Here is a 14,409-nt window from a genome sequence, read left to right as displayed (position 1 = left end):
CCAAAATATTACCTAGACCCCCTAATGTTTACCACCCTGGATAACTCTGGAGCATCTTTCTGTCACCTCGCCTCTTTAGACTTATTTGATTTGCAAAAAAAAAAAAAAAAAAAAATTTCACTAAAATATTTTTTTTAAAAAAATAATTAATAAAAATATAATGCATGAAAAAATAATTTTAACAATCATAAAGAAGGACACATTCAAAGTAGCTTACATTTGATGGAACATCTACCTTTTTAATAAAAAAACTCTATCCACAAATTTTAATAATTTTTGATAGCTTAAAAATATTTTTTTAAAAAAAAATTCTAATTCTCAACCAATAGAAAAGTAGCTTTTCCACATCTTACATAAACTTTTTTTTCTATAAAACTTAAAAATCTTATTTCCATAAAAGTGCTAATTTTTCATTTCTCTTTTTTAAAAACTTCAACAAAACAAAAGATATTTTTTTGTTTTTCTATTGACTACTTTTTTTTTTTTTCATTTTTCCACAAACCAAGCACGTCCTTTGTTGTAGGAAGGTTCATTTTAGTTTACCGGAGATAATATGCTACTCAGTAAACAGTGTTGGGAATTCATATCATGTTGTGGCTAGAACTGAGAATAGAGATCAGACATCAGAGGGTCAAGCCCCGAAGATCAACCTTAGTGCAACAACATACCCCATAATTGCAGCATAATAATTCTGTCGCAACGAAACTCAGCAATATAGTCATAATTGCACTCAACCTATTGGGCAACCTTCACATGCAAACTTCTCGGTTGTGGCAGACATAGCTATCTGTAATTCCTTTGAGAATGAATTGGAAGCTCTGTGATGCTATAGATGAACCTTTAAATACAAAATCCTGAAGGCAGGCCATGCAGGAAGGAAAAAAGGAAGGGTTAAAAGTTGATAAAATGCCAATACAAAAGACTGAATTCCGGCCATGTTCATATAAACATGCATAACATTAGTTGGTCCGAGAGAGTTTTGAGGGATAATAAAGGCTAAATACGGGCAATCACCATGGAAGGAGCACGGCTCCACCATGACAATGACCTTGGAAAGACCTTCCCCAGCTCCACCAGCAGGGTCACAGCAGTGGCCCACAATTATGTGAAATTAGTCTTTCCTGAGATCTATAAATTCACGCCGTACACCTGATGCATTGAGAATGACTATTTCTAGTTTGTCTCCCTGTAAAATTATCACAAAGTGATAATGATGAGATTAAAGAAGAAAAACAATTTTGCCAAATGAACTGTCAGCAATGAAGCTTTTGATAGCAGGGCAACAATCAAAAGGATCGAAGGACAAGATATGGGAACCATACAGTGTATATATCTCTTTCAGTTGCAGATGCAAAAACATCTTTTACCATATCAACTGCATCAGCTTCCGATAGTGGTGTCACAGCATCCTGTTCAGATTTACATGCGCTAAGAATTAAAATCCTGGATAAAATCTCTGATATACAAAGTTGATGTTTTTGAGCTACGAAGGAAACTTACCCTAGCAGGCAATAAGAGAGGACTGGGGGTTTTAAGTTGGTTGTCCAAAATAGGCATGACGAGTGTTGACCCAGAGCCTTGGGCGCTGTACCCGACCCTCTCATAGGACCCAACAGCATCATATGTGAACACACAGCCCTTCCCTGAGAAAAGAGTTTGATGGAACAAGTACCATAGTCCTGAGCATAATTCCATCGGAAAAAAAACTCCTGAGAAAAAGACCTACGCTAAGGAACAAAATGACCGACCATACCTTCATTGTCAAGTCCCCCTAGAACATTGAAAGCATAATATGGAAAGAAACGTTTGAAATAAAGGGTATTTGAGAGGAGTTGAGCCATTGCAGGGCAACTCATTTGTTTGTTGTGTTGATGCTGATAGATCTGCACAATTGCCGGAATTAAATAGAATTAGCAAAGATTTCTATGGAAAGATGAAAAAAAAAAGTGTTGCAATCATACTTTCAATATTCAAGTATTAAAAGTTAAGAAGGAAGAAAGCTTAAAGACCACTGAAGACCAAAATGTGCTGCAGGTGTTTTAACACTTCAGTCTATTTATATGTTCATATATCTTAGGTCATATTCAAGTGTCGAAGGCAAGGGGGAAAAAAGCTTCAAGACCACCGAAGGCCAAAAAAGTTGCTGCAGGAGTATAAACACTTCAGTCTATTTATACGTTACTATATCTATATCACCAGCAATCTCACAAACAAAAGCAGTATATGGAGTGCAGGAAACTTCAACCAACCGAGGTTTTTGGAATTGGACGATATAAAATTTAAATGAGGCCACAAGATTCTTAAATTCTGACAGTGTTGAAAAATCAAAACATGTAGACAAGCATCTAATGAAACCTGACATCACAGCCATAATAACAGTATAATTAACCCTCCATATTCCCAGCAGGAATAGCCGGTTTCAGCTAAATGCACCCACTTATAGAATTAGATGTCAGTTAATATATCACTGAGCATTGACTTATTTTGAAGATAAATACACTTAGATATCCATACATATTTCCCTCATAAGTTTAGGAGTTATGCTGCTATAACCACCATCATTTACAGTAAATATGAAGAGTCAACAGATCACAATTAAAAAGAAACCAGCTGTGGTTCTGATAGAATATTCTTGTTCAAACCACAACATAAGAAGAGCGTAGATGGTGGTATCACAACGATCCAGCTTGAGCATTCTGGAAGCATTGCAAGACATGGCCTTACAAGATTCACAAGTCAAAACACTAACATCTTAATAAGATATATACTTTCAGCTACTACTCGTATCAGAAAAGAGACCCTACAAATTGTTTCTGTAGACAAAGACCAACAACTCCAAAAATACGAAGCAAGCCAAACATTTTTTTTCATCATTTAACTGAAAGCGAGGTGCAGAATCATTGTTGCTTTACGGAAAAGAAGATTACTTAGAAGAGAAATAGAGATGACTTAAAGGCAATTTAACCATCCTAGTAATCAAAAACATACAAAAAAATGAAACGTTGCATGCTGTTCAGAAAGCCCCTGACGGTATCAGACCAGTAAGATGGATGGAGTTGCACAAAAATAAGTCAATGGTGCCAGCCAGTAAAATATGAGAAATCTAAATAAATAAACATTATACAGTGTCAGCTTCACATATAAGGTTTACAAAGACCATGCCCTAAAATTAGTTCGAACCATTGGTTCAAGCAAAACAACTTTTGATGCTTTTGACTAAATAAAACAATAGTGAAGAACATATGACTTGAATCCTTCACGACTTGCTCATGGGACGTAAAATCAGTTACCATTTTGCCTCACAGATCTGACACTCCAGTTGACATCATAACCATAATCACCACAGGAACAGTCAACACATATTTCAGCAGGCTGATCCTTGCTTGTTATCACACCATTCCACCAAAGTTATACTGCAATTTTATGCATCCTCTTCATTGAAAAAACCATCCATATTGGCTTCTTCAAGACCTCGTGAAATGGATAGTTCTTGAAAAGAGGAAATAAGGTTCATAAACTCCTTAACAATCATTTTCACCACATATGAAGCAAGAGTTTAAGGGATCATCCTCTTTCAACTGAGACCTTTTTTTTCCCCAATAGCACCCATATTGGAAAGATCATGTCCTAAGATCCAGCCAGTATTGAAAGAAACAAGAAAAAACTGAGTGCCATTAGCAGTAGGCTTGACCTTAGTTACCCGAAATGAAAGCCCATAGTGGATTCGGTTGCAGGTGAATGGAAGCAGGCCTCTCAAATAATACACACACAAAAAAAAAAAAATGCTTAGAGAGGTGTGGCAGTCCACTGTGAGAGTGGAAAGCAGGGTGCGGCACCAATAGGAACAACATTCCGGCTACAGGGGGTTTGACACATTAGAATTGAAAGAGCTTGCAGCAGGAGCAGCAGCATATCTCGGCAGAAATAGAGGCATCACAAACTGGCAATTGAGGAGCGGTCAAAATATATGTCAGCGGTAACCAATCAGGATATAGCTTTGCACATCTACTCTGTTCTCTAAAAGCTTCATATTGAGGTTTTAATTTCAATGGAATTTTTTCCTCTTTTTACCTTGAGGAACTTTTCTACATTTGTTTTATGGAATCAACTAGCCAGCCTTGGAGTCCAATTTGTAACAGACGCCAATAGAATGCCATGTAGATGTTGCACTCACCTTGGCAAGCAGACACAACTTAGAAAGCAAGCAGCATCATTGATGACAAACATTGACAACTATCTCAACTCTTCTTTTCCTTTTCTCTTCTTTCTCATGCAAAATCTATTCTGTTTTTCCCACCTCTGCCTATCACTTGAAAATTAAAGTCAGCCTTTTCTATTCCAGTCATCTTCCCTTATTCATTATCAAAATTCCTCTTATTGCCAGTTCTAAAAAGAAAAGAAATAACTTTAAACTGTGTATAGGTGTGTATCTATATGCTGTATGTGTGTGCACCTCTGGAAAGGGCAGCACCAAAAGATAGTTGTACCTAGATTGCTTTAAAAGTTCTAGACGAGAGTGCCATGCCTAAAGTGCATTAGCCTGGTAACCCACCAATACTAATGTTTGCCATTTTAGTATCTTATTAAGAAGGTTCAGAATCAACCTGTAGAACCAAGACTTAAAATGGCAGTAATATATGAAACAAAAGAATTTATGAAGATGGCCCAGATAAAACAGCTTGCTGGTGGTGGTCAAGGTCAGCATTTAGAAAATGATGTGCTCTTCTCAATCATTTTATCATTTCCTTCATCAAGACATGTAGAACTTAAAAAACCAATTAGCTTGTATCAACTCCTGACTTGAATATTATAGTTCTATTCTTCATTATTCAATAGTTAATGCTTTGCAGCCATCCTTGTATATTTGTAATTTATCACAGGTATTCTTTTATTAGAACTGACAGCAGTGCCTGTTTCTGTATATTTCGCATGTACCCGCACTAAAACAACATTACAAGAATTATGCAAACCATTGGTCATTATTTGCATTTTGTTGATTGTAGGTTGACTATCTTTTGTAAAGTTGAGCCTCAAAACGGACACAATTTGCCTTATTTCTCCATCTAGAATCTTTTCAAACAAACCTTAGGAGGTTTCTCCTTTGTTGAATGATCTTCAATTTGCATAACCAATGAACTAAACTTCCAAATCCACCAACTGATCTTATGTATTAATTGATAGGCCCCCTCTCTTGCCAAGAGCTTCTATGACCAATAATGTAGCATCAATAGGTTTGACATAGGAAGACTTTCTCAAAACTTTGTGGATCATGACTTGATCCATCAAGCTAACCAGATACCAAAGGGTTAAGGCACATAGGTGACATTCAATTTGAGACACTCAACAAAATCACAATGACTAGATAAACGACACTGCAGTCAGCAAACACATTGCTGATCCAACAATGCCCAAGCACATATTTGCCATGCACGTGGAGATACACTCACATGAATGCACCGATACCCACCAACCACAAAAGTGGACGGAGATAAACGAAAAAGATTGAGACAAGGTTCTCTAAGCCGGATCGGTCAAGAACTGGCATGGTTTGGCCATTCATTTCGGTTCGGCTCCTTGGCTTGGAAAAATCGAGCGAGCACCCCCCCCCCCCAAAAAAAAAAAAAAACTTTTGGCTTGGAACTCTCTCTCGAGCGCCCCCCATGCCCGCAAGTAAGCACCATGCCCCTCCCCCCACTCTCCGACCACTCAATGTCCAACCCCCCACCCCCAACCCCCCGCCACAAAAGCCTCTCTCTCTCTCTCTCTCGGGGTCAAGTTAGGGTTAGGGTTTCTCTCGCCCTCCCACTTCCGCCCTCCCACTTCCGCCCTCCCTCTCCCTCCCCCTCTCTCTCTCTCTTCCTCTCTACCTTTCTCCCTCTCCCTCTCCCTCTCCGACTCTCCCTGTTGGTACACCCCAGAATAGCACGGTATGAATCCGATCGTGCTGAACCGGTCACCAGCTGGTATCCCCTTCAGTACCGGTTTGGCAAACCTTGGATTCAAAACAAGAAGGAATTGACAATGAAAAGTAAGAGCAATCAGGGCTTCGAGCCCTTCTTGATTAAAGAAGATAGTTCAGTTTGTAGTTCGACAATGCTAGAATATTGATTTACAATAATAGAAACAATTCATTAGCAACAACATATATTCCATCTACAATCAGAACATCATGTAATATGATTCTCTCGTGATCCCAAATTACCGTTATAACCTTCTATAATCATATCTAACATAATAAGCTTCCATCAACCATCGCCATCTTAATGTTCTCGGCCTAGCCTCGTCTAATTTTGCTAAAATCAAAAGACCAATATCCACATCCCTACAATGTTCATGTTAAGAATGTCTACCATCTTTATTACAAAATCAATATTTAAGAAGCACAGACAAGAAGGTAATCTTTCCTTTATATGCCAATCATCAAGAAATGTAGTAGATGCTTCATGATTTTTTTCCGAAAGTGTGTGTGTTACAAGGTTTCATTTTTTGTGTATAGACTTGATTATCATACCAAGCATTGGAAAGAAAGTATCTAATATTTCAGATTTTAAACATCCACAATGAAAAGAATTTGAGAGTTGTCTCTAAACTTGATTATTGTAAATATGTTAACAATGAAAAATGTAACACTCTATATTCCATATATCTGCTAACCTTGAAGAGCATATGTCAAATAGTCACCAGCCTTGATATGACATCATTGTGTTCACAATTATATGTACGTGCCTCTATCTATAAAGCCTCAGCCATGAGCCTCAAGGCACCGTATACAAGCCTAACAAAGGGATAAGCCTTGAATAAACATTATGCCTTCTTTGAGAAATGTTCAACAGTTTCATAAGACACCACAGATCTCACCAGTGTTTTTTAAAATATGGTGTACGCTGCTGTATATGTGCTCGCATATGCATATGTGGTCCCTTGAAAGTACCGAATTGCCTATATTGTATGGGGTCATATGGCATATGGACCAGCCAACTTAGCACCATGTGACAGTATATGTGGCCTCCTTAGTATCGTACAGCTGCATATATGAGCCCACTTGGCATGTTGGAGCTACATATACATCTCACTCTTATATGGGCCAATGGAGGTGAAGCGAGTTCACATTAATGGTTAGATTTCACAAGTTTCCGGTGGGCCTGATATGGGTATCAACAGTGCTAAAATGTCGATTATGTTATAATTATTGCTCTCAAGTGTTAGATACTATGTAGTAAGCACTAACTATTAGTTATTATTTGTTACTAAAAATTCCTATTATTGATACATAAAAAAATAGTGACCATGAATGCACCTGCATATGCAGCCTGCATACTGCATATGCACTGTGCAGTCACTTGACCACCTGCATGCCGTAGCTGCTTTTTAAAATGCTGGGTCTACCCTTTATTGTAAAAACAGTGTTAAGCCTATCATACATGCAATGACTGAATAGCACTCCAATGTACATGTATTAATCAGTCAACGTTGCGCAAGAGAAGAGCTGTAAAGACTGTAATATATGAATAATTTGTTTCATTCACTAAAGATTTGGTGCTATCAACTTTACAACAAACAAAGAAGTGATAGAAGGAAAATGGTGCAGACTTTCTAGAGATTTCAGGTATGCAATATCTGATTGGTGAATCATTAGTATATTTGGAATGTCTAGATCCAACTCAACTAATGTCTCAGATCCTCGTGGGCATGCAATGATTGAAGCATTCCCTATGCCTTAGCCACTAATGTCTAACAAATCAAAGATATACTTTAGAGGAAATTTAATGTGATATAATATAAAGGCAAAAGGTTTTTTTAAACCACAATTGTAGCATTTATTATGGGATAAATATTTAATAAAAAAAGCTCAAAATAATGATGGAAATAACATCAAAGTATTTTCAAATATAAAAGATCAAATTCTTAAGGTCACATCCACCATGAATGCCTAAACTCAACTCAACTCAACTACGCCTTAATCCCAAACTAGTTGGGGTCAGCCACATGAATCTTTTTCCTTCATTCCACTATGTTTAAGGCTACACTTTCTAAAAGATATAACGATATCAGATCCTTCCTTACTACTTCATCCCATGTGATTTTTTAGCTTGCCTCTACCTCTTTCTTTCTACATGTATCAAATGACTTCTTCATACTAATGCATTCCTCAACCGTCATTGTACATGTCATCCTTCTCTCAATTTGTTCTCACTTGACGCTGCATCTACCTTTTTATGAATGGCTTCATTTTTATTCTATCTTTTCTTATATTACTATACATGCATCTCAACATTTTTATTTCAGCCACACTCATCTCGTACGCATGTTATTTTCTAATTGCTCAACAATTTGTACCATAAAGCATAGATGGTCATACGAATGTCAAGTAAAATTCTGCGTTCAACTTGATAGTATCCTATAATCATACAATATTCTAGTTGTGCTTCTCCATTTTAACCACTTTATTTTAATCTTATGGATAACATATCCTCAATCTCCCCTTCTTTATGAACAAACAACCCTAGATACCGAAAATAATCACTCTTAAGAACTTCATGTTCCTCAATTTTAGTGTGTTAATTAACATGATAAACAACTATATGATCACTCTTGGTGCTGCAATGTAGTTGGTTACCACGTTAGTCTTACACACTAAAGGTCCCTACTTCGTACCTAGGCAGCACAATGTCCAATAAGCAAGGACCATATATGATGTCGGCATGAACATATGCAATTCCCATGAGAATCTCTTTCAAAAGTTATTAAATATTTCTAATGGTCAAAAAGGCACATGGAATAGCCCTAAGAGTAGTAAAAATTATAGCAAGTAAATGGAGATTGCAATATCATTAGAATCTTCTAATAACTCACCAAGTGCCTAGCAGCTAAGTTTTTTTGCAAAGCTTTTATATCACCCTGGAATCCAGAAGATGCCAATACACATTTCTCCGCCCTATATATACACAAGAACAAGCAAACAAAGTAGTCAACAATGGAAGAGTCGGAGTTTGAAAATGACAAATAGACGAAGATAAAAATGCTCCTTTTTACAAATTAAAAACCCATAGAGTTACCTTAGGACAAAAGTAGAGATTCATTGCCTAAGTAAAATGGGAAAAAATAATGACCACTCACAAGGATTGGAGCCCATGTAAAGGCACAGTTCTTTTGGTAAGTCTCTTCATATTTTTCATTATTTTGGATCTCACTAAGCAAAACACTATAGATGGATGTGTTAAATGCTTGGGGTTCAAAGTTATTGCAACTTTGAGTCTGAGAAGTTATAATATATTGCACTAAAATTTGATAGATTTATTGCTTCTTCCTCCACAAGGTAGTAGGAAATTATGGCTAGTGTTTGTCTTTTGGATTATGGAATGAACCCCGATGTAAGGATTAACCCTTAGGCCTCCTTTTTCAATTTTGTTCGAAATGTCAAATTTATTTCAAAATTACAATTAATCCTAGCAATTATGAACCTATAATCAGATTGTATCAATATAGCTAGGAAAGAAAAATGATCTTGTTAGGACTGATTTACATAGTTAATCCATTCCCCGATAGATTAAGCGTTTGAGGTTGATTGATTAACATGGTATTAGAGTTAAGGTTGCTGGAGGTGTGGATTCAGATCCCCTCCAAAATAATTGTTTATTTAAATTATCCATTAGGGGCGGGGTCATTGCTTGGTGCAATGGTAAAAGGCTTGCCCTGACAAACGCAATGATGCAGGCTCGAGTCCCGGGGCACCACCTTGTGCAAAAAAAGGCCAAATCTATGACACAAAACTTTAATAGGAAATATGAATCGTTCCTATAAATCTAAGTATTCTGCACATAATATTGGATAACCAGAATAACAAAATTATTCAAACAAAAATATGAAACACTGAAATAAAGAGATAGCATCTAAACATTAGAAAGAAGATGGAGTAGTAAGCCATGCATCAAGGGCCGAAAAAATAGCTGTTAGGATCAAAAGATGCAGGAGAGAGAGGGAGGGAGGGAGGGAATACAAAAAGATCAAGTTTAAGAAAAGGTAGCAGTAAAAGACAAAAGAAATAAGATGGACGGAAAATGTGATCATCATCTTTGACAAAAAAAAATCCACCATTCAGGAGGGCACTTGCACAGTCCTCCATGCCACACATAAAGCCTTGAGAAATGTAAGCCGTCAAGTTCAAGCACCATTGTGAGAGGGAAGCAGCAAAAAATGGTATGAGGAAAAAAGATAGCGTTTACAAGTTTCTGGTAAAATGTAGGTATTCTTTACTAAGGCATGACCGAGACTCTTCAAAATACTGCAGCATGTAAAGGAAAAATCTAAACTCATTCTTCTCTAGAATAACTTTAAAATAGATCAATCGGTCTAAATCAGGTACCAATGTTAAATCAGTTAGTAAAACTACAAGATGCCTATGAAAATCATAACATTTAACTCTTTTTTGAGAGGACCATTCGTTATACAACATATGTTTTTTTACCAATCAGTGCTTTCTTTCTGAGCACAAAAATCTCTCAAATATTATCTTTGTCCCTACAAAGCCAGAGTGTTTTTTTATTTCTTCGGCAAAGCCCAAAGTTTATTAAGAACTAGTAGTAAAAAGGATGTTCTCATATTACAGGATAAGGGAGAATAAACAAAATAAAAACAACTCACAAAGTCAAAAGCTAATAATTCTTCTATCCAACTGAGGTTATATCAATTATATATGATATTATTTAATTGGTTATGTATTCTCCATCTTTCATCAAAAAAAGAAAAGGTAAATTAATGAGCTTGTGCCTAGAATGCATAATCTTAAATAATATAAAACCACGAATAATTCTGTCAATAAGCAATTTCAACCTTCAGATTTAAACAGAAACATTGTAGCAATTACAGTAATCTTTTAAAAGTAAATTATTTAGTCCCTCTAGGACTCCAATGCTGTCTTAAGATAAGTTTCTTAGAAATCATCAATGTACCAACGAGTCAATGGATCTCATAAAAATTTATGCCACTCGGGCTCAGCTACCTTTAAGACTTTTTTCAAGTAAGACTTTTTTCAAGGCTCACAAGAATTATTACAAGAGCCTGGTCCTTCCCTCCAATACATCACAACTATCTAAACTAATCCTAAGTCCACTTGAATTGCTAGGCTTCTTAAGACCGACTCATCACCCAACTCTTTTTCTTGGAAACAAGAACGGTGCAAAAAGGTAGAATCTGATCTGATCCGAGCTCTCCCAAAATAATTTGAATATAAGCAGCCTTCGACAAGCCTGCCTCCAATATACAGCATACATGCTAGGTTTAGTATCTTTTCTTCTCTCTTAGCAGCTCTCAACTTTTGCCAACAGCACCCACCCCTCGCCCATTGTCCATATTTCGATATTATGAGCCTCCATACCCCTTGGTCTTATGATTAAGCTTCTATACTTGAGCAGTTAACCACCCACATGTTCTTAATTATTGAGACCATGGAGGGATTCCAAGTTTTAGATGATCTTTCCAAAGAAACAAGGAATCAGTTCTCAACCAGAACATGGCAACGTCCAGTGTTCTCTTCCAAGGACTTTATAATCTTTGGCTTTTCTTACTTCATGGCTTTCAATATCCAATCTCGAATCATATACAATAGAATAAATATTAGATATCCTTGAACTTTATTATAATGATTAGCAATTCATAGGATGTTTCCTAAATTTATCAAAACACTAAGGACTCATTTGGTTCATGGGTAGATTTTTTTCGCACGGAAATAGTTTTCCAGAAAAGTTGATGCCTGGGCATATGATACCTGAAAAATTAATTTTTACATGATTGGTTGACCATAGAAAAGTAGCACATTACAGAGTGACTTATGTTTGGTTGAGCATCTACTTTTCTTAAAAAAAATATATAAAATACCTATTATACCCTTAATAGCTATTTTTTAATATTTTTAAATCTAAAAATATTTTATATATTTAAAAATATCCATTAAAAATATTTATTGGGTTGACTTTTTAGAGTTCTAACAATTTTCAATACTTAGGCTGTTAGGCAACTTCTTTATATTGTGATAATTTTAACATATTAATAACTACTAAAAATTACCATGACTTCTTTATATTATGGTAATTTTCAATAGTATATTTTCAATAGTTTAAGATTAACTATTAAAAACAGCTATTAGGAAGATCATAATGGACTAAGGATATTTTTTAGAAAAATAAAAATTACCACAATTTCTAGGTTATGGAAAAGTAGCTTTCTAATGTCCTACAGAGATTTTTCTTTCCTATGAATGTGAAAAATTATTGCCATAGGAAAGCTACTTTCCCATCTCTCCTTTGAAACTTCCAACCAAACATAAGCCAATTTTTCACTTTCTCGTTGACCACACTTTTCACCCTCTCCTTTCCCCGCGAACCAAATAAGTCCTAAGATGCTTGCTCGAAAAATCTTATATGATGACAATAAGAAAATGATATCAAACATAACCTGGATTCAGACCTTTGGTACAGAAAATAAGTTAAATGATGTTTTGAAGAATATTATGAAAGCACGAATAGTTTTGTCAACAAACAATTACAACCTTTACATTTGGTAACATCATAGCCATCAAAGAAAACTTGCTCTAACTAAACTGTTTAGTCCCGCTAGGATTCTAATGCTAGGTCCTAGGGTAAGTTTCTCAAAAATCACTGATAGACCACCAAGTCAATGGCTTTTATAAAAAATTATGCTGCTTGGATACCTTTAAGAGCTTTTTTAAGGCTCATAACAACTCCTACAAGAGACTGCTGCTTTCTTTCAAGACTCTTGGTATGTCCATTCAAGCCTTCGAAGATTACTAGATAATAGAGGAGAAAGGTCTCTATGGCTCTTTTCTACTCTGATTGAACCTCCTATTCTAAATTGCACCAACCAGCATGCTTGACATCTCATATAACTGGAGTCTAATTGGAGCATGGCATCTTGTATCCCAATAATAACTGGAGCTGCCATGTTGTCATCTAATCAACAAAGTCTCCGTATCCCATTCAAGTGAGGCTCCTTTAAATCTTTGCCTTAACAGAGTTGGTAATCTTTGTTCCTAGGTGACTTCTGTAGAGTTTCAAATTTTTATGGAATTTGACTCCATCTTAAAAATGGCAATATGAGATTTGATTTATTGTTGTTAGCAATATGATCACATTTTGTAGGCAAAGAAGAATGACTCCATATTTGAACAAATGGTCACGTTTAATCTATTACCAGGCAATGAAAAATTATAACAATTAATTATATTTTACCTTCTACAGGTTCATTTGCATGTACATTTGGACTATTTTTAAACTTTGAATTCAGGCTGAATAATTTGTATTCTTGTATATGCTCTTCATAAAATGGCTAATGATTCTCCATATTTAAAAATAAATAAGTTTCAATAACCTGTATCTAAGAATGCAAACCTAAAAAGTTAAAGCCTCAGAAAACAGAATAATCAAAACCTTCAACCTAAATAAAACCCCAAACTATTCACCCAGAAGACAAGAAAAATTTATAATTATTATGATAGGCGTCGTACAGCTTGCAGATCTTGGAATAGTCCCTGGTGTAGATGCTGTATCCGATCGACAGCCTCGTGTCGGCGGCCACCACACAGTAGTCCGCTCCCGCGATCGCAACGCAAGTGCTGCAGATCAGACGGTCAATACTAGGAGATGAATCCAAGACTGGAGAAAGAAGAGGAGCTAGAGAGAGAGAAGGCACTACCCTCCGTTGTTCTCGTACATCCAGTCGCGACTCAAAGCCATGGTTAAGGTGGAGAGAAGGGGTGAAACTGAGCCTCGCTTCGCCAGGGTCTCGTTTTTATTTCTTTTATTTCTTCTGGTGCAAGAAATATGAAGGCTTAAAGGTTTTGAGCCGCAGAGCCGATTGGATTCGGGTCGGAACTATGCCAGATCCGAACCAAGCAAATTCATGCTCCCTTTCTCCAAGGGCACCTTCTTCTTCTTCTTTTTTTTTTTTTTTTTTTTTTTTTTTTTTTTTTTTTTTTTTTTTTTTTTTTTTTTTTTTTTTTTTTTTTGCTGAAAACGGGTATTTCATACAATACGTGTACGAATACATCCAAAAAAATCAAAATAAAGCAACTCGCGGAGCGCATGTGGCAGCTCCTCCTCCCCTGACCAAAGGGTGTACCCTGAGTGATGGGCCACATGGGCCGCCACCCAGTCGGCTGCCCCATTGGCCTCTCTAAATACATGCTGAGCCTGAAAGGCTCTCACATCTCTCATCATACTCCCTATGTCGCGGATCAAGGGATGGTCTGTACCATCACCCGTCGACCCCCTCCGAATCCATCCGATAACCGTGGTGGAGTCGCCCTCCAAAATGATCAAGGGCTCCTTTTTTGAGGGTTTGAAACTTACCCTGAATCTGTATTTTTCTAGGTAAATATTACCAAAGTCATAATGC

At 36.5% G+C, this 14,409-nt stretch overlaps 1 protein-coding gene across 1 annotated transcript; it reads right to left on the bottom strand.

Moving 5' to 3' along the window:
- Positions 1–805: 805 nt before the first annotated feature.
- On the bottom strand, positions 806–13,861 carry LOC103708241 (proteasome subunit beta type-1). The gene is made up of 7 exons (XM_008793066.5): positions 13,708–13,861; positions 13,520–13,627; positions 8,854–8,935; positions 1,754–1,883; positions 1,501–1,643; positions 1,323–1,409; positions 806–1,186 (listed from the first exon to the last, which is right to left on the bottom strand). Exons 1-7 carry the CDS (start codon positions 13,746–13,748, stop codon positions 1,112–1,114), a joined length of 666 nt encoding a protein of 221 aa, XP_008791288.4. The 5' UTR covers positions 13,749–13,861; the 3' UTR covers positions 806–1,111.
- Positions 13,862–14,409: the final 548 nt, after the last annotated feature.

Source organism: Phoenix dactylifera, chromosome 16 (genome assembly GCF_051530095.1).
Source record: "Phoenix dactylifera cultivar Ajwa chromosome 16, Ajwa_hap1_PhDact_Kaust_v1.1, whole genome shotgun sequence".
NCBI lineage: Eukaryota > Viridiplantae > Streptophyta > Magnoliopsida > Arecales > Arecaceae > Phoenix > Phoenix dactylifera.
The sequence above is the reverse complement of the archived record's forward strand: the minus strand, read 5'-3'. Positions and strand labels throughout refer to the sequence as shown.